The following is a 21,390-nucleotide window of genomic DNA, read 5'->3' on the forward strand; positions in this document are numbered from 1 at the left end:
ACGACTGGGCGTATAAGACAACCCCCAACTTTTCCAGTTAAAATATAGAGTTTGGGATATACCCGCCGTATAAGACTACCCCTCTTCCAAACGCACACGAAATAAATTTTTTTAAAGTGTCACATTTAATTTCAATATGGTAATTTTCCTATTACTGTTACTCCTTCTCTGCCTCTCAGATCTCACACATGCGCACCTGCAGCGCTTCGCTGCAGTCTTCAGGAGTGAGATCTGAGAGGCAGAGGAGGAGGTACGGTAATAGGATACAAGGGCGGGCCAGACAGGTAAAAGTTGTGTTTTTCTGCACCCAGAGCCACTCTATCTCTTTTTTCCATACCCTGGGCGCCCTGGATGCCTGCAGCTTGCTCCGCCCTTCACTTACACCTTCCTGGTGAGGCGCCCCTTCACCTCACCACATTAAGTCCACGGATCCTGATGAATGGGTTTTCTTCTACCATACTTGTACAGTGTTGCCCTTAATGCTTTCATACAGTCGCTGCATATGTCAGGGATGTGGCCACTGCCATTTTTGAGCTCCCCCCACAATATGCAGCAACCACAGATTCTCCAATCCGGATTAGAAGTTTCAGCACCTGCTCTATAAGACGACTCCCAACGTATAAGACTACTCCCGCATATAAGACGACTCTCATGCATAAGGCTACTCAGGTGTATAAGACGACTCCAGTGTATAAGACAACCCCCGTGTATAAGACTACTCCTGTGTATAAGACGACCCCTCACTTTTGAGAAGTCTTATACGCCAGAATATACGAGGTTTCAAGGGAGTGTATATCTTTTGGGCAACTGCAATTACAATTAAAACTGCAATTTCAACTTCAAAGAAGCAGCCATCCTCTGCTAACCCAATATATTTTTGTAGTGGCGTGTCTTTATCCTTGGCAGTTTAAAGACATGGTTCTTCAGTTTAACAGTTGAGATACCTGTGTGCCATTACATGAATGCTTATGAATATCACTTGTTCAAAGCATTGACTTCTAACAAGGTCATGCTTTTCTTGACTAGAGTTTTCAAAAGGTGATCTCAAGATTCACATTTGCCAAACGAATATGACATAATTTTTACCTTTTCAATAAGGTTATGGTGCACTTATTTCCAATAGGATATGGAATTTCCAATAGATTCCTCTGCTTTTGGGAATTTTTAAAAACTTCTTATAGTGCAATCGGTGAACTGTGAACGGCACATTGTTCAAGGTTTCCCATTTAGATTCCCTTGATGCAACCCCATAGATGGTGCCACTGTGGCTACTTAAAAAGTCATTATTCATACCCATTTTACCATTCAACCTCTTCAATATCATCTTCGTTTCCATACATTCTACAGCAACAAATGGTCACGCTTCAATCCTCTTGCAAAACCAGTGATGATGCGCTTTTGGTTCCTGTCAGTTTCCACTTGCATGACTTTTAGAAGAGAGAACATGATGGTTTTACACATTTATTTTGCGGACTTCCGTGAGAGAGGGCAAGAGAAAAGACCTCCCCAAACCCCACCTGCAGGGGAATAAAAACTGGCTGGGCCTCTGTTGTTAAGAAGGTCATTTCTCCGGCGCAGCCGCCTTTTTCCAAGTCGGGAGGAAGTGGTACTTTTGGGCCACTTCCTGTCCTGTGTCTCCAGCTGAGCGCCGAATGGGATGAACCGCCTGCACTTTGTCTGTGGACTCGGCCTGTTTATCACACAAAGAAACATGAGAAAATAAAAAATGTACAAGAGGGAAAAATGTTAGGGCATGTAAAAATCATTTGGTGAGAGTGTGAACTGAAAATGCAAAGCACGAAGAGACTAGCTGAGCCTGGGAGTTTTGGCAACAGTTACATTTTTAGGCTTGAGCTGTGCAGGAGCTAGCAAAGCAGAGAGACAGTTTGAGTTCTTGCTTCATGAGCTGCAGGAAGATCTTCCACATGGACACCTAAAGACCATTTGAATCTCTCTCAAAAGGACATTGTGTGACACAATGCAACTGTTCACATGACTGTATATGTGTTGCTCTGCATTACAAAGAGTAAACTTCTTGTTCTTTACTGATCATCTGCGTGGCATATTTTCTTTCTCTATCAAGGCAGTGCATGGACTAGTTAAAAGCGTGAACTACACGTGATTTTCATTCTGCCACAAAAAAAGTTGAACAACTCTCGAGACAGAAAAAAAGAATCTTGCTTCTTCATCGCAGGAGGTAACCGCTCTGCTCCCATAAACACCTAATCTTTCCGAAAGCAAATAAATCCCACTCTTTAAAGCTGGAATGTATTGGTTGCTTCTATTATGCGGGATGCATGCAATATAAATACTTCAGTAAGTGAAAATAATAATGATGCAAATAATAATTATAGTAACAGTAATAGCAATAATTTTATTTCTTACCTGCCTCTCTTTGTGGCTCGAGGCATCGCTAAAACCACATAACCATTATACAAAATACAAGAAACGGTATTTCAGCAAAAAATATATGTTAAAATACACAGAGCAAAGATTAAAAGGTTGTGGACACAAGACGCAAGTTTAAAAATCATGGTTAAAACTTGCTGCTAACCTTTCTGCGTGGCAAGGTCTTGGGCATAACCTCCTCTTCCACTGTCTCTGCATCTTTCTAAGGAGAAAAAAAGGTCACTTGCAGCAGGGAAATTGCACTTTGGGCACATCTACAATGCAGAATGAATACTGTTTGACACCACTTTGGGCACATGTACACTGCAGGATGAATGCAGTTTGACACCATTTTGGATCCATCTACACTGCAGGATGAATGCAGCTTGATACCACTTTGGGTGCATCTGCACTGCAGGATGAATGCAGCTTGACACCGCTTTGGGTGCATCTACACTGCAGGATGAATGCAGTTTGACACCACTTTTGGCACATCTACACTGCAGGATGAATGCAGCATGGCACCACTTTGGGCGCATCTGCATTGCAGGATGAATGCAGTTTGACACCACTTTGGGCGCATCTGCATTGCAGGATGAATGCAGTTTGACACCACTTTGGGCGCATCTACACAAATTTTGTAACACAATTTTTGTTTCTGGATTATAAATGTCATTTCCTAATTGGTTCTCTAATTAAAACGTGGAAAAGGTTTATTAAACTGCAAGAATCTTGTTTTGGCAGGAGAGACATCCAGCAGCACATTTTGCTCTAGTTTTTCAATGAATATCTCAATATCTCACAGTTTGTGGCAGCCATAAAAATGAAGTTTCTGGAGTGGAACAATTTCTTTCAAAGTAAGTACAGCACAATTAAACAGGAGTAACACTTTCAACTGGGAACAGAATTCTTTTCTAATTTTGTTATATAGTGTTATCTGGTAGTTGTAGACTCATATAATCCAATTTTTTTTTTGTCGTGTCAGGAGCGACCTGAGAAACTGCAAGTCACTTCTGGTGTGAGAGAACTGGCTGTCTGCAAGGACGTTGCCCAGGGGACACCCGGATGATTTGATGTGTTATCATCCTTGTGGGAGGCTTCTCTCATGTCCCCGCATGAGGAGCTGGAGCTGATGGAGGGAGCTCATCCGCCTCTCCCCGCATTCGAACCTGCGACCTGTCAGTCTTCAGTCCTGCTGTCACAAGGGTTTAACCCTCTGCAAAGCAGATAATCTGGACTCGAAAACGGGATTATTTAACAGTGTTGATCCCTCCTCCGTCAAAAAGGTTTGCTTTTAAGGCTCGGTTTAGAAATGTTTTTCTCAAAGCCAGAACCTGCCCAAAATGTATCCTTTATCCCCCAGGAGAGCCCCCTTTACCTGGTCCAAGGGCAGCTCCACCTGCGTGTCCTCATCCTCCCCCACCTCCGGTGCATGGGCCATCTCCTTCCGCGCACCTTTCCTTTTGTAGACGCTTCTTCCTTCTAGAGGGAAAAACATCAATGCATAAAATACAGAGGGGTTTGAGCATTGGGCCATAGAGACCAGGGTGCAAATTCCCTGCTTGACCATGGAAACCACATTCTCTCAGCCTCAGAGGAAGGCTGTAGTGAAGCTCTTCTGACCAGGAATAAGATCAGAAATGACCTGAAGACACACAGCAAATCACTACAGCTGAAACAAATTACAAAATACAAGGACTTACAAACTGAAATTCGACAACTATGGCAGAAGAGAACAACAGTGGTAGCAATAATGGTGGGTGCTCTTGGAGACATTCCAAGAAACCTTGAAAGCACCGGAAAAGCCTTAATTTGGACAGAACTTCAATCCACATACTGCAGAAGGCAGCACTTCTTAGAACTGCACATATTCTGCGAAAATACCTCTAATATCCTAGCCATTGGGAAGATCCTGATATTCAGGGACGAATCCCAGACACTTGGACCTAAAGTGCATGTGTGCTGTGTTGTTATGTACTTGTAAATATATTCAACAATAATAGCAATAATGATGATGTTATATATATTTAAAATAAGAATAATTTTATATTAATAATAATGCTGTATATTAATAATAATGCTTTATATTAATAACAATAATAGTATTGATTATGATGTTATATGAAGGAGCCCCTGGTGGCGCAGTGGGTTAAAGCACTGAGCTGCTGAGCTTGTTGATCAAAAGGTTGCAGGTTCGATTCCGGGGAGCGGCGTGAGCTTCCGCTGTCAGCCCCAGCTTCTGCCAACCTAGCAGTTCGAAAACATGCAAATGTGAGTAGATCAATAGGTACCGCTCCGGCGGGAAGGTAACGGCGCTCCATGCAGTCATGCCGGCCACATGATCTTGGAGGTGTCTACGGACAACGCTGGCTCTTCGGCTTAGAAATGGAGATGAGCACCACCCTCCAGAGTCAGACATGACTGGACTTAATGTCAGGGGACTACCTTTACCTTTACCTATGATGTTATATACATATTACTATTAATGTTTGGCATTAATAATAATGTTTTATATTATTAATAATAAAGGTAATAATAATAATAATAATAATAATAATAATGATGTTTTATACTGTATTTCTTTTCATCAAAGACCTCTTATGGTTGTACGCAGGTTCTCAGATTGATATATTGTATTCCACAGCATAGTTTCCCGTAATTCCTGAGAAATCCCCTTATTATCCCCCCCCCCCCCCCCCAAATTCCTACCTTGCTCCATGTTCTGACGTGGTTCCTGGCTGTGTTCTTCCTTCTGGGCTGCCTTGGCATGGAAGACCGATGCCTCCTTCTCCTGGGGTTTCCTGCCTGCTTTGTGCCCTGGGGCTGCAGCAGGGGGGCCAATGGGGGCCTTTTCAGCCTGCTCTGCTCCGGTGGACTGGACCAGCTGAGAGTCCTGGTTAAGAAAAGAACACACCTAAGAAAAACATAATTAAGAAAAGGCAAACGCAGGGGCAGGGAAATGGCCATTCCCTTCCATTACCTGCTGCGGTGGTTCAAGGAAGTCAGAGCCACTGGACCCTTCTTGGGAAAGCAAAAGGAGCTTGCCAATCTGGGAATAGAAAGACCATACTGGTGGGCAATCAAGCCATTAATCACCCGATGGCTGCAAGAAGCCATATGCAATTTGCGGGTTCATCTACACTGCATAATTAATGCATTTTGATACTACTTTTACTGCCATGGCTTAATGCTAAGGGATCCTGGGGCTTATAGCCGGGTGGAGAACAGCACTGTAGGGTGCATCCAAACTGCATTATTATTATTATTAGAATCATAGAATCAAAGAGTTGGAAGAGACCTCATGGGCCATCCAGTCCAACTCCCTGCCAAGAAGCAGGAATATTGCATTCAAATCACCCCCGACAGATGGCCATCCAGCCTCTGTTGAAAAGCTTCCAAAGAAAGAGCCTCCACCACACTACAGGGCAGAAAGTTCCACTGCTGAACGGCTCTCACAGTCAGGAAGTTCTTCCTCATGTTCAGATGGAATCTCCTCTCTTGTAGTTTGAAGCCATTGTTTAACGTCCTAGTGTATTATTATTATTATTATTATTATTATTATTATTTAAGTTTCATACCCCAATTTCCTCTCTTAATCAAGACCCGATGCATCTTTAAATGCACATATGACTGGAGTTCACAAATGTATTTATTTATTATTTATTTATTTGTGACATTTATATGCCGCCCTTCTCACCCCGAAGGGGACTCAGAGCGGCTTACGAGATATATACACACACACACACCCCACACACACACAATACATTATACCATGAGCACAGTACAATATCAGCGCTATACATCACTATATTGTACTATACAATTATATTATAATATTATTAGTAATATTACATGTAATAAAAATATATAATTATAATATATTATTAATAATAATATTATACTGTATTACATTATAATATTTGTTGCTGTTCATTCGTTCAGTCGTCTCCGACTCTTCGTGACCTCATGGACCAGCCCACGCCAGAGCTCCCTGTTGGCCGTCACCACCCCCAGCTCCTTCAAGGTCAGTCCAGTCACTTCAAGGATGCCATCCATCCATCTTGCCCTTGGTCGGCCCCTCTTCCTTTTACCTTCCACTTTCCCCAGCATCATTGTCTTCTCATTATAATATTATAAATATTATATGTATATATATTATATTATATTATATTATATTATATTATAAATTAGCACAGGAGACAAGGTGGAACTGTCCCCTGGCCTCCCCTATTTTCCCCTATTATTATTATTATTATTATTATTATTATTATTATATTTATACCCCACTTTCCTCTCTTAGTCAAGACCCAAAACAGCTCACATTACAAGCAATGCATCTATAAATGTACTTACTGGAGTGCATTTAAAAGCAATGCATCTTTAAATGTATGTACTGGAGTTCAAAAATTATTATTAATAATAATCGTTATTTATATCCCAGCCCATTATTATTATTATTATATTTATATTTATACCCCATTTTCCTCTCCTAATCAAGACCCAAAGCAGCTCACATTACAAGCAATGCCTCTTTTAACAATTATTTCAAACTACTGCCTATGTTCCTATAATCACCGAATATTAAAACGGGACAAATAATGAAAGATGCCCACTTACCCCTGGATTCTGGGTCCACCGTCGGTTATTGGGGAAGTTCCTATAAGCCCAGAAAGAGAACATTCACAGCAATTCACCAAAATACCCCATTTCACTACGGGCAATCTGGACAGGTAAGAGATCCCAAACCATTCAGAGAGTCCCATGCCATCCCACAATTGGGATCTGAAGTGGACTATGTCTTTCTTGCCTGTTTCTCTCAATTCAGTGGGATTATAGTATTTACTCGAATCTAACGCTCACCTTTTTGGGCTAAATGACCTCACCAAAGGAGCCCCCAGTGGCGCAATGGCTTAAACCCTTGTGCTGGCAGGACTGAAGACCGACAGGTCGGAGGTTAGAATCTGGCGAGAGCATGGATGAGCTCCCTCTGTTAGCTCCAGGTCCCCATGCGGGGACATGAGAGAAGCCTCCCACAAGAATGATAAAACATCAAAACATCCAGGGGTCCCTTGGGCAACGTCCTTGCAGATGGCCAATTCTCTCACACCAGAAGCGACTTGCAGGTTCTCAAGTCATTCCTGACACATACACCTTGCCAAAATTAGGCATTCGCGTAATATGGTAATCTTAGTGCCGAGCCAAAGCAAAAGGGGAAGCTGCTTTGGGAGCTCCTCTTAGTGGGGGGAGTTATCTCTAATTTATTGGCCATGGCTCCATACTATGCAATCCTGAGGTTTGTAGTTTGGTAAGGGATCAGCATCCTTTGGCAGAGAAGCTCAAGGCTTTGCAAATCTACAATCCCCAGGACTCCAAAGCATTGAACCAAGGCAATTAAACTGCATTCATTTTGCAGCATCAATGCCTCCCAAGATTTTCTTTTCCATTGTTGGAAGCTTTGGTGTTTTAACACATGGCACATGAGACTCGAGTCAATACAAGATTTTTTTTTACACCCATGAAGGACTACTCAAATGTTAAATGATTTCTCAGGAGTGTTTTTTTTTTTAGGGCGGGGGGATTTGGATTGTTTGGGAGGGTTCTCAAATAAAGCTTCTGCACAGCCGGGTGTGACCCTCACATCACCTACCGGAAAGACTGGAGAACCATCTTGGGGGGCACCAGGAGCTCAAAGTAGGGCAGGTTCTTGTAGGGCTCCAGCCCCACGGCCACGTAGTAGTCCCCGCTGACTAGCTCCTTGCCGCCGGACACCAGCTCCCCGTTCAGCCGGTAGAGCCTGGAGGGTGGGAGGGAAAAGACAGTTGTTTGGGGGAAAAGAGCCAGACTCAAGGGACTGTCTGCACTACATCGCTAGAGCGCTTTCAGGCCACATTAATTGAGTATTTCATGGAGAAATAGTGAAATAGAATTGACTATTGCATGGAGAAATAGTGCAATGGGATTGAGTATTTCATGGAGAAATGGTGAAATAGAATTGACTTGCATGGAGAAATAGTGAAATAAAATTGACTATTGTATGGAGAAATAGTGCAATGGGATTGAGTATTTCATGGAGAAATAGTGCAGTAGAATTGACTATTGAATGGAGAAATAGTGCAATGGAATTGAGTATTTCATGGAGAAATAGTGAAATAGAATTGACTATTGCATGGAGAAATAGTGCAATGGGATTGAGTATTTCATGGAGAAATAGTACAATAGAATTTACTATTGAATGGAGAAATAGTGCAATGGGATTGAGCATTTCATGGAGAAATAGTGCAATAGTATTGACTATTGCATTGAGAAATAGTGCAGTGGAATTGAGTATTTCATGGAGAAATAGTACAATAGAATTTACTATTGCATGGAGAAATAGTGCAATGGGATTGAGTATTTCATGGAGAAATAGTGAAATAGAATTGACTTGCATGGAGAAATAGTGAAATAGAATTGACTATTGCATGGAGAAATAGTGCAATGGGATTGAGTATTTCATGGAGAAATAGTACAATAGAATTGACTATTGAATGGAGAAATAGTGCAATGGGATTGAGCATTTCATGGAGAAATAGTGAAATAGAATTGACTATTGCATTGAGAAATAGTGCAGTGGAATTGAGTATTTCATGGAGAAATAGTACAATAGAATTTACTATTGCATGGAGAAATAGTGCAATGGGATTGAGTATTTCATGGAGAAATAGTACAATAGAATTTACTATTGCATGGAGAAATAGTGCAATGGGATTGAGTATTTCATGGAGAAATAGTGAAATAGAATTGATTTGCATGGAGAAATAGTGAAATAGAATTGACTATTGCATGGAGAAATAGTGCAATGGGATTGAGTATTTCATGGAGAAATAGTACAATAGAATTGACTATTGAATGGAGAAATAGTGCAATGGGATTGAGCATTTCATGGAGAAATAGTGAAATAGAATTGACTATTGTATGGAGAAATAGTGCAATGGGATTGAGTATTTAATGGAGAAATAGTGAAATAGAATTGACTTGCATGGAGAAATAGTGAAATAGAATTGACTATTGCATGGAGAAATAGTGCAATGGGATTGAGTATTTCATGGAGAAATAGTACAATAGAATTGACTATTGAATGGGGAAATAGTGCAATGGAATTGAGTATTTCATGGAGAAATAGTAAAACAGAATTGACTATTGCATTGAGAAATAGTGTAATGGAATTGAGTATTTCATGGTGAAATAGTGAAATAGAATTGACTATAGCATGGAGAAATAGTGCAATGGGATTGAGTATTTCATGGAGAAATAGTACAATAGAATTGACTATTGAATGGAGAAATAGTGCAATGGGATTGAGTATTTAATGGAGAAATAGTACAATAGAATTGACTATTTCATGGAGAAATATTGCAATGGAATTGAGTATTTCATGGAGAAATAGTTCAATAGAATGTGAAGATCTGTGCTATGGCAAGAAGCTTGTCAATTCCCTCTCTGGCCCATTCCCTGGACTGCTATCATTGAAAGGAACATCCAACAGAGCTCTCCAACAGGAGAGAACGTCAGCAAACTACACATCCCAGGAATCCATAACAGTCAATGTGAAAGCATAGTGCTATAACTCTGGAGTGGAGACACACTACGTTTAAACTGCATTTCAACACAAAGTACCATAAGCTCAAGCATTTCACTATTTCTCCATGCAATACTCAATCCTATTGCGCTATTTCTCCATACAACACTCAATTCTATTTCACTATTATTGCATAAATAGTCAATTCGGTTACACTATTTCTCCATGCAATAGTAAATTCTATTGCACTATTTCTCTATGCAATAGTCAATTCCATTAGCTGGCCCTGATTGTTTCTTGTCTGGAATTCCCCTGTTTTTTAGCGTTGTCCTTTATTTACTGCTATGATTTTAGAGTTTTGTTAAATACTGGTAGCCAGATTTTGTTCATTTTCATGTTTTCCTCCTTTCTGATGAAATTGTCCACATGCTTGTGGATTTCAATGGCTTCTCTGTGTAGCCTGACATGGTGGTTGTGAGAGTGGTCCAGCATTTCTGTGTTGTCAGATAATATACTGTTTCCAGGTTGGTTCATCAAGTGCTCTGCTATGGCTGACTTCCCTGGTTGACAATCAGGGCCAGCTAATCACCTCCCAACAAAGGATTCCCCCGGGCAGTTAGAAGCCAGACCTTGAAATTGCTTGGCCATTAAATGCTAATCAACGTGGCCAATTGAAACATTCACACCCACCTCCAACAGACAAGAGTTCTTTCTCCCACCCTGGACATTCCACAGATATATAAACGCCATTTTCCTAATTTCCAACAGGCCTCACAACCTCTAAGGATGCCTGCCATAAATGCAGGCGAAACGTCAGGAGCGAATGCTTCTGGAACATGACCATATTGCCCGAAAAACCTACAACAACCGAGTAATACATTTTCCCATGTTTTTATGATAGAACCAATTACACTGTTCAACGGAGGAAAAGTTTCAGGCCTGAAAATAGTTGTTCTTTTATGATTTTGGGGTGCTGAAAATGAAAATGACATTTAAAAATGTATATTGGCTCTAGTTTTTATGATATAAGCAATCACGTGATCACGTATGGTTGAAAAAAATGCATGTTGCGACTTACACTATGGAAGATTCTAGAATACTCTAGAAAGTTTGATGACGCAGTATTAGTGCCGTGTGCAAAAGCCAGAAAGCCCTATATAAGGCCAGACTTTTGAACGGTGAGGGTCAGTCAGTTGAAGACTGAGACAGTATCGTTAAACATCGTTTTACATTGTTCTTTTTACTGTAGTTATGCCTCGCACGTGTGTAAATAAAGCACTATGGAAAAAAAATATCAAGGTAAATGGACTCCGTCAATGCTGTCAGACTACTGCTGGAGCATTGTAAGAGACCATCCTTTCCTTGAATACAAAAGAAAAGTCAAGAGAAGCAAACAGGATATAAACTAAAGTCACGATTAAAGCGACATTTAAACTTTCAGACTTTTCAACTGCATTAGGCCTACTAATATAGTTTCTTGCTGCACAAACATAAACAATAGACTAATTACATAAATATTTCTCATGTATAAACTATTGGCAATATAATTTGACTAAAATTTAGTAAATATTCATGGTTTATATACATGCAGTAAGGTTAGGCGCATTATCATAATATTAACGAATTACCTATTGTGGAGAAAATTGAAATAGCTGTTGCATAAAAACCAGAGCCAATTAACACATTTAATTATTATATTTGAATTCAGAATGTTAAATTTATTAAGAAACGGCACATTTCGTTTCCGTAACTGAGAAAAACTGAAAATTTGTAGAACAGTGTTATTAAATGACATTTATAACCCAGGAACAAAAAGAAAACTGTTGTCTAGTGTTATTATTCCAGGCGAGAGGTGACCAGCACAGTAAAATAGGCTGCAATCTGCTTTGAACTCTACAAATAGGTTTCTCATTCTGCACCTAGGCATTTAAACCGGCCCTATCATGCTGACTCTGTGGCCACGGTGGGAGAAACCTGGAAAGGGCAGCCTTTAGTTGGCTCCTGGGACTCACTTTCTGACGGCTCCGCTGCGCAAGTTGGCCTTTTCGGACAGAAGTTCGAGGACAGTGTTCCAGTCTTGCAGGACGCTCTTGCTGAGGATCAGGCGGAAAGGAGGGCTCAGCAGGTCCCCGTTGCGGAAAATGCTGCAAAGAAGGAAGGAAGGAAATAAGGGGTCACCATTGGTGACATTGGGAGGTCTGAATCTGGGAAGGCATCCTTCAGAAGGGCAGATGAGTCCTACCTCACAGGGTTGTTATGTGGATGACCAAGGTGGTCAAAATGGGCCTTTAGCAACTATTTGACTATCTCAATCACATATGAACCACTTTAGATCTTGATTAAGAGAGAAAAGTGGGGTACAAATAAAATTATTATTACACCATGGGACAAAATTTGGAAAAAAAATCTGTTCCTGTTTTGAAAGTGTTATTTCCTGTTTAATTGTGTGTTGTTCTACTCCAGAAATTTTGTTTTTGTGGCTGCCACAAACACTGTTGAATTGGTTGAGACTATGAGATACTCATTGAAAAACTAGAGCAAAATGTGCTGCAGGATAATGTCCTTCCTGCAAAAATAAAGGTTTTGCAGTTTAATAAACTTTTCCCATGTTTTTATGATAGAACCAATTAGGAAATGACATTTATAACCCCGGAACAAAAATCATGTTACATAGTGTTATTATTATTATTATTATTATTATTATTACTCACTGTATGATGCAGGGCAAGCTTGTGGGTCTCCTCCCTTGGCCTAGACTTGAGGTCCTTTGGGAAATACCTGGATAGTCCTTACAGTCGGAAAATATCAGAAATAGTATGGTTAGTATTCCATCTCTGGGCTTTCTGCTCTACAGGCAAACATCATAGGGTGGGTCTGCACTGTAGAGTAAATGAAGTTTGACACCACTTTTAACTGCCAGGGCTCAATTGCTATGCAAGTATGGGAGATATAGTTGTAAAAGGCCTTGAGCCTTCTCTGCCAAAGAGTTGTCAAAGTCTGTGATTGTTGTGACTCAGCTTGACTCTGAGTCTGAAGCTGACCCCTGTGGGCTTGTAGAGTTCCTACAAGATGATGATGAGGATGATGGGTTACAGATTTCTGTTCATGTTTCAGACAGGGTTGACGGTGAGGCTGCAGAAGGGGAAACAGCAAGTCAGTTCTCAGGGGAAAAGAATGTCAGCGAGAATGATAACGAGAGTGAATTCCCAGAAGGCCAGGTGGAGATGTCTTTGCCTTCTTTGCCTCTCACAGTGATCTGGTCCAGCTGTTGGACCAAGATGATAAGGGGTTAGAGAGCCTTGAAGATAACAAATTGATGAGCAGGCAAGATCGTCTGCAATTAAGGGTCCGGAGAAGCTCTCGCTTGGCAAGCAAGCGAGAAGCCAAGTGTGCCAAAGGTCATCGCAATGCATTCATGTCTGCAAAGGGTATTTAGACTTCTCACTGACACAGAGGCGTTGTAAGTTCAACGTGGCTCTTTCCATTCAAACTTCTATGGATTAACCTTGGCCTTAGGCAGCACGTTTCTGGCTTCCTGAGTCTGGGATTTTGGGTTCTTGTGTTCAACTGTTTTTCATGGACTATTGTTTGACCATTGAATCATAGAATCATAGAATCAAAGAGTTGGAAGAGACCTCATGGGCCATCCAGTCCAACCCCCTGCCAAGAAGCAGGAATATTGTATTCAAATCACCCCCGACAGATGGCCATCCAGCCTCTATATAAAAGCTTCCAAAGAAGGAGCCTCCACCACACTCCGGGGCAAGAGAGTTCCACTGCTGAACGGCTCTCACAGTCAGGAAGTTCTTCCTCGTGTTCAGATGGAATCTCCTTTCTCGTAGTTTGAAGCCATTGTTTCGTGTCCTAGTCTCCAGGGAAGCAGAAAACAAGCTTGCTCCCTCCTCCCTGTGGCTTCCTCTCACATATGTATACATGGCTATCATATCTCTTCTCAGCCTTCTCTTCTTCAGGCTAAACATGCCCAGCTCCTTAAGCTGCTCCTCATAGGGCTTGTTCTCCAGACCCTTGATCATTTTAGTTGCCCTCCTCTGGACACATTCCAGCTTGTCAATATCTCTCTTGAATTGTGGTGCCCAGAATTGGACACAATATTCCAGGTGTGGTCTAACCAAGGCGGAATAGAGGGGTAGCATTACTTCCCTAGATCTAGACACTATGCTCCTATTGATGCAGGCCAAAATCCCATTGGCTTTTTTTGCTGCCACATCACTTTTTTGGCTCATGTTTAACTTGTTGTCCACGAGGACTCCAAGATCTTTTTCACACGTACTGCTCTCGAGCCAGGCATTGTCTCCCATTTTGTATCTTTGCATTTTGTTTTTCCTGCCAAAGTGGAGTATCTTGCATTTGTCCCTGTTGAACTTCATTTTGTTAGTTTTGGCCCATCTCTCTAATCTGTCAAGATCGTTTTGAATCCTGCTCCTGTCCTCTGGAGTATTGGCTATCCCTCCCAATTTGGTGTCATCTGCAAACTTGATGAGCCTGCCTTCTAACTCTTCATCTAAGTCATTAATAAAGATGTTGAACAGGACCGGGCCCAGGACGGAACCCTGCGGCACTCCACTCGTCACTTCGTTCCAGGATGAAGAGGAAGCATTAGTGAGCACCCTCTGGGTTTGTCCATTCAACCAATTACAGATCCCCCTCACCATAGTTTTGCCCAGCCCACATTGGACTAGTTTCCTTGCCAGAAGGTCATGGAGGACCTTGTCGAAGGCCTTACTGAAATCCAGGTACGCTACATCCACGGCATTCCCCGCATCTACCCAGCTTGTAACTCTATCGAAAAAAGAGATCAGATTAGTCTGGTTTAAAGGATTATGTTTCATGTTTTTGCCTTTGGATTTTGGGAACTGTGTCTTTGCATTTAAGCCTTTTTGGAACTTTGCATTTCTCATACTATGTTTTGACTTTGCCTTTTTTTCAATAAACTACCAAATCTACAGCTTTGGTGTGATGGTGTTTGGGAGCAAGGTGAAAACTACCCTGAGTTGCAACAGTGATCAAGGCTCTTCATCATGGAGGATGGAGCGACAGCACCCCCCTGTGGCCGGAATCGAGTACAACCTCCAGGACGCCGAAGGCAACATAATACCTCTATCTGTTGTCTGTCCTGTCTATTTAACGGCATTGAATGTTTGCTGTGTATATAAATGCACCAGATAAAAATTTAATTAAATAAAGTACAACTCCTAGGAATGCATAGCATTGAGCCTTGGCAGTTTAAAGGGGTGTCAAACTGCATCCATTCTAGAGTGTAGATACACCCTTAGTGCCAAAATTTGGCAATAATGTGTTATGGATGGACATCGCTCACTTACTGGATGGACAAACATTGTCCGTTTTCAATCAATCATTGTACATGACTTCCTTTATAAAGGTAACAAATAATATTCAATGCTTTTCTATGAGAAGCTGCTCACAGGTTGAAAGCAACATCATGGAGTTTTTTTCCCTTTCTTGTCTCCTTAGAAACTCACTTGTGTTCTGTCTTTTTTCATCTTTCTGTTCAGTGGCTTCATTTCAGGGTTTAGATAACTGCCAAAGAGGGAACGAAACAAAAGGATCAGAAATTCAGGTCAGAGAGAGTTTTGGACTCAAATCCCAGCTCCCACAACAACAACAACAACAACAACAACAACACTATGTAACAAAATTTGAAAAATGTTCTGTTCCTGATTAATTATGTGGTCCTTACTTTGAATACTCCAGAAACTTTTTGTTTTTGTGGCTGCCACAAACTATCCTGAATTGATATGTTGTCAAAGGCTTTCGTGGCTGGAATCACTGGGTTGCTGTGAGTTTTCCGAACTGTATGGCTATGTGTCAGAAGCATTCTCTCCGGACGTGAGGTCTGTTAATGAGGAAGACGTAGTTTTATAAAGGGGTTTTCATGGATGCTTCCAATGATCGAAAATCCTATGTGCCTGCTTTTGCAGAGGGCCTTTGTTTGCAAAAAGAGCTGCCAAGAATGAATGCACCAAAGTAAATTGGACAGCTAGTACTCCCTAATACTCCCTTAATTTCTCAGCCGCTTGAAATATCGACCTGTAGATACTTTCCAACTGAATGTTCATAATAATAGACTGTATGTTCATGGCCGGAGAATAACAGACTGTAGTTGTGTCATTGTTAAGATCCCATGTGTACCTACCTCCCTGCTTGTTAGAGTTGAAGTCGAACATGACACACACACACACACACACCCGCCTAAAAGATACTAACTTATAGTTTTGCTAAGGACAAGGACATTAGACTGGATAATAAGGGTTAAGCCTTGGTCAATTTGCCAAGACATTAACAACAACAAGGACCCTTCCCATGTTAGATAGTGTGTACATTTAATCAAGGTTTTATGCCCTATGTTTCATATATAGCAGAAGGTAGCACGTTTATTACTGAGAAACCACCTCCCTTTACACTTATGTGCTCTCTTGAACTTCTATGGGACTCTGGTGGGAGGGATAAGTGGGTATGTTTTCTATAACATGATTTCTATATTTCTGTGTTCCTCCCTGTGTATCTGACCTTTTCCTGACCCTTTTGCCCAATTCCCCTTTATTTAAAAATGTATAAAAATACAAGGCAGCAACCCTTGGGTGACCCTGGAAAGGAGGAAATCTTCAGTTGAAAAGACCCTTATCAAAAGACACTATTTGCATGGACAATAACAAAGGACCATGACCTCTGGCCTCGGAGTTGGCCCCCCAGAGGAAGTGGCCACTTGGCATTTATAATCATATCTTAACAGGACAAAGGAAGCCTTCGGAAAGCCACACTTTGTCCTAATCTGTTACTGATTCAACTTTTATCCACTGAAACCACAGCCAAGATTCCCTCGTTGTTTCTGTGTCTCAGCACTGGAAAAATCTGGATCAACATCTATTACAGCCATTCAAGGACAATAGCAAAGGCTAGCTCGCAGGCCCTTGGGACTCGCTGGTCACTTGGACATCTCAAAATCTCCATATTCCACTCAAGAATGCATTGTTTCCCCTTGTCCTGCCTCCCTCTCTCCTGATTCGTCAGGATGCCGAGGTGGCAGAAGCCCAACGATTGGCCCAGGCACTCAGGAGGCGGTTAAGCCTCCTCCCAGCTGTAGAGCGCCAGCCAATCATCGTCGAGCCGGCAGAGGGGCGGGGAATGGGAGATTCAAACCTGGCAGCTCTGTTTTATGTATAAAAAGGCCTTTATTTTTGTACAATATATGCTCAGCTTGGTGAAATATTGCTGCTTTGCATCCTTTTCAGCTGAATCGCAATAAAATAATCTCTGTGGCGCTTCCTTCCACTTTGGTGAGATTTCTTTTGGGAACTTAGGAAAAACCTTTTAAATTGGGCTTCTCTTTGCTCACCATTGTAGCGAGCCCTCTTTGGTGGGTCTGCAGGGTCTCTCCTTCAGGGCCAGACCCTTTTAAATTCCTCCATGATTTCAGAGTTATTGAGAGCCAATGAAAATCTGTATAGCCAGCTTAGACCAATGAGATAATTGACTGCTGTATACCAATGAGAATGAGCCCCCAGTGGCACAATGGCTTAAACCCTTGTGCCGGCAGGACTAAAGACTGACAGGTCGCAGGTTCGAATCTGGGGAGAGAGTGGATGAGCTCCCTCTGTCAGCTCTAGCTCCCCATGCGGGGACATGAGAGAAGCCTCCCACATGGATTGTAAAACATCAAAAACATCCGGGCGTCCCCTGGGCAACGTCCTTGCAGATGGCCAATTCTCTCACACCAGAAGCAACTTGTAGTTTCTCAAGTTGGTCCTGACACGGAAAAAACCCCCCAATGAGAATGTGTCTTTAATATACAGTAAAGTGATAAAAGCCTTGCAGCTCTATTTAGGGGTGCAACAGACCTTTTTATGTTCCATGCATTCTGTCCCTATTGCTTGGCCCACAATAAACAACTTCTGTAGTTGGAATTCAACTTGTGATGTGTCTCCCATTACATTGCCTTCTTGAGCCCAGGAGACTCCTGACAATGTCCAGAGAGCTGGAAGAGTGCCAGTGAGCCATTGCCTCTACACTGGAAACTAGACAAGTGAGATTTATAAGTCTGTGGAATGTCCAGGGTGGGAGAAAGAACTCTTGTCTGCTTGAGGCAAGTGTAAATGTTGCAGTTGGTCACCTTTGTTAGCACTGAATGGCCTTGTAGCGACAAGGTCTGATGAACCAACCTGGACACAGCATATTATTATTTGAGATCACAGAAATGCTAGATAACTCTAACAACCACTATGTCAGACTACAGAGAGAAGCCACTGAACTCCACAAGTATATGGTCAAATTCAGCAGAAAGAAGAAAACCATGAAAATGAAAAAAAATCTGGCTACCAGTATTAAAAAAAACCTCTAAAACCAGGACAGTACATAAAGAACAACACTCAAAAAACAGGGGAAAGAATTCAATCAGGGACCAGGAAAGAATTCAATCAAGGCCAGCTAATACTTAAAAAAAATTCACCCAGGCAGCAATCAGCCTGGCTTTGAAGCTACAAGGCCATTAAATGCTAATCAAGGTGACCAATTGCAACATTCACACTTGCCTCAAGCAGACAAGAGTTCTTTCTCCCACCCTGGACATTATTGCACAGACATATAAACGTCGTTTGCTTAGTTCCCAACATACCATAGATGTGGGCGAAACATCAGGAGAGAATGCTTCTAAAACATGGCCACACAGCCCAGAAAACTCACAGCAACCCTATGCTGAATTGATTGAGACTCTATGAGAGATTCATTGAAAAACTACAGCGAAATGTGCTGCAGGATGTCCCTCCCGCAAGTTTAATAAACTTTCCCCATGTTTTTATGATAGAGCCAATAGGAAATTATATTTATAACCCAGGAAGAAAATTAATGTGACATAGTGTAATGCACAGTAAATGTGTTTAGTGCCTCAACATTAATAAAGTATTTATTTTAAAATATTGGCTGTAAATCTTTCGGCCTTCTTTGGGTCCTCTGATTCACCCCCCCCCCCTTTGAAAGCTGAAATATTTACTTACCAGGAATTGCAGTTCAATTTTGGATAAGACAATGGGTCACAAAAGGATGTCACCTAACTTGACATATCTGCTCCCTGCTTGAAAGTGTTGCTGACCGATGAAAAACACACACACACACAATAACATCAGAGGGAAACCTGCAATGGCTGTGATTGGGATGCAGAATTGACATCACGACCCCGGTGTTGTCATAATCCCAGTGGGCAGAGACACAATCACAGCACTTTGAACCCCAATCCTAACTTAGGTTGTGATAACTCTCTAGCTTTTACATTACTTTGGGTGGATAAAGCTCCCTGGAGTTGGGAGATCTGTCAGCACTACCTGTAGTTTGTTTGTTTGATTGATTACTAACTAGTGACGGCTACCAAGCATGTGAATCCTTTCTAACTCCAGTATTTTATTATAATTTTATAGTTTTACTGTATGTCTTACAACCAGCTATCCATAATCACAGCTGAAATGAGTACCTGTAACAACTCCATAAATACGCCTCTAAGACCCCTTCTACATTGCCACTTGTAGTTGCTGGGATTTATAGTTCACTGACAATCGAAGAGCATTCTGAACTCCACCAATGGAATGAAGCAGACTTGGCACACTGAACTCCCATGACCAACAGAAAATACTTTGTTTGGAGGGCAATGACCTTGAGTTTTGGAGTTGTAGTTCACTTACATCCAGAGAGCACTGTGGACTCAAACAATGATGGATCTGAACCAAACTTAGCACAAATACTCAGTATGTCCAAATGTGAATACTGGTGGGGTTTGGAGAAAATAGACATTGACATTTGGGAGTTGTAGTTCTTGGGATTATAGTTCACCTACAATCAAAGAGCATTCTGAACCCCACTGATAGAATTGGGCCAAACTTCCCACACAGAACCCCCATGACCAACAGAAAATACTGTGTTTTCTGATGGTCTTTGGCGACCCCACTGACACCCCCTTGCAAACCCCCCAGGGGTCCCGACCCCCAGGTTGAGAAACGCTGGATTAGATTATCCTTTGTGGTCCATTTCAGCACATGATCTTGTGCTTTCTTGGGGGAGCATTATGCTTCTTCTATTTCTGACCCACAATCCAGTTAAACCACAGAAGTGAATGAATGTGATTTCCGATCCCTCTCTTCTAAGAACACTTTGTGGGCAGGAGGTGCTGTACTCGTAGAAAGGAAACACCTCCTGTCCTCACTCCAGAATTGTAGCAGTTTGGGACCACTTGTAATTTCCATAGCTCTGTTTTATAGAATCCTGGGACTTATAACACTATGGAACAAAATTTGAAAAATGTTGTGCTCCTGGTTTGAAAGTGTTGTTTCCCGATTGTGTGGTACTTACTTTGAAAGTAATTGTTACCCTCCAGAAACTTCGGTATTGTGGTTGTTGCAAACTGTTGAATTGGTTGAGACTCTGTGAGATATTCCTTGAAAAACTAGAGCAAAATGTGCTGCAGGATGTCCCTCCTGCCAAAACAAAGTTTTTGCAGTTTAATAAACTTTTCTCATGTTTTTATGATAGACCCAATTAGGAAATGGCATTGAAAATAATGTTAAGCAGTGCAATTTGTTGTGGCCTCAGAGCTCTCTGACAGGGAAGGTCACCAAACTACAAATCCCAGGATTCCGTAGCATTGAGCTGTGGAAGTTAATGCAGTGTCAAGCTGCTATAATTCTACAATGTGGATACAGCCTCTGTCTCACAACCTAAAACTGAAAGCAGGGGGAATAGAGACTCAATTGGGATAAATGTGAGTAATATCTGGCATAAGTGGGTGGTCCATCTGGGGTTTACTCACTCGAGCCTCTTGAAGCGTTCAAAGCCTCCTGCAACATAGTGCTGCCCATTTTGCAGAACTTCCAAGCCATCAATCCGGTGTCCCTGGCGGGGGGTGTAGATGCTCCGTACAGCCGCAGGGGCCTGGATGATGCTGGTCACTTCGTTCAAAAAGGCCTCAAAGGTCAGGAAGCGTCGCTGGCTGACCACCAACCTCCGACCCTGGAAGAAGGGGTCTCCGTTGCGATAGACCACCACGTTTTTGGCCGGTGGGGCCAGCGCCACCCTTCCAGAGCCCATGGCTTTTGGTCCACAGTTGGCAAAGGTATGGGGGAAACAGATGGCTCTGAGCCTCTTTCTGCCCGAGTTTGACAAATGTTTGCTGTTTCCATAGTGGTTGTTTCCTCTCCTTGGCAAGGCTTCAATGCAGGAATCTCCACGCCCAGACTCCTCTGGCCAAGTCCAAACCTTTGTAGGTTCAATCTTTCGTACCAGGAAAGAATGCCATTGTAGGAAGCCAGTTATGTGCTGGAAGATTTTTTTTTTTTTTTGCAGAAACGCCCTGTATTGACTCAAGTCTCATGTGCCATCAAATCTAACGCTCACCTCAATTTGCAAAACCCAGAAACCAAATCAAG

The 21,390-nt window shown here is 41.9% G+C and overlaps 1 protein-coding gene across 1 annotated transcript; it reads right to left on the reverse strand.

The window, feature by feature from the left end:
* Nucleotides 1-1,479: 1,479 nt before the first annotated feature.
* DCDC2B (doublecortin domain containing 2B) lies at nt 1,480-21,144 on the reverse strand. The gene is given in 12 exon segments (XM_067460600.1): nt 1,480-1,690; nt 2,555-2,611; nt 3,767-3,870; nt 5,098-5,302; nt 5,369-5,437; nt 7,006-7,045; nt 8,036-8,182; nt 11,959-12,090; nt 12,658-12,734; nt 15,448-15,505; nt 20,775-21,076; nt 21,079-21,144. Coding segments are annotated over 12 exon segments (1,386 nt in total). The 3' UTR covers nt 1,480-1,561.
* Between the last annotated feature and the right edge of the window lie 246 nt (nt 21,145-21,390).

This window comes from Anolis sagrei, chromosome X (genome assembly GCF_037176765.1).
Source record: "Anolis sagrei isolate rAnoSag1 chromosome X, rAnoSag1.mat, whole genome shotgun sequence".
Classification (NCBI taxonomy): domain Eukaryota; kingdom Metazoa; phylum Chordata; class Lepidosauria; order Squamata; family Dactyloidae; genus Anolis; species Anolis sagrei.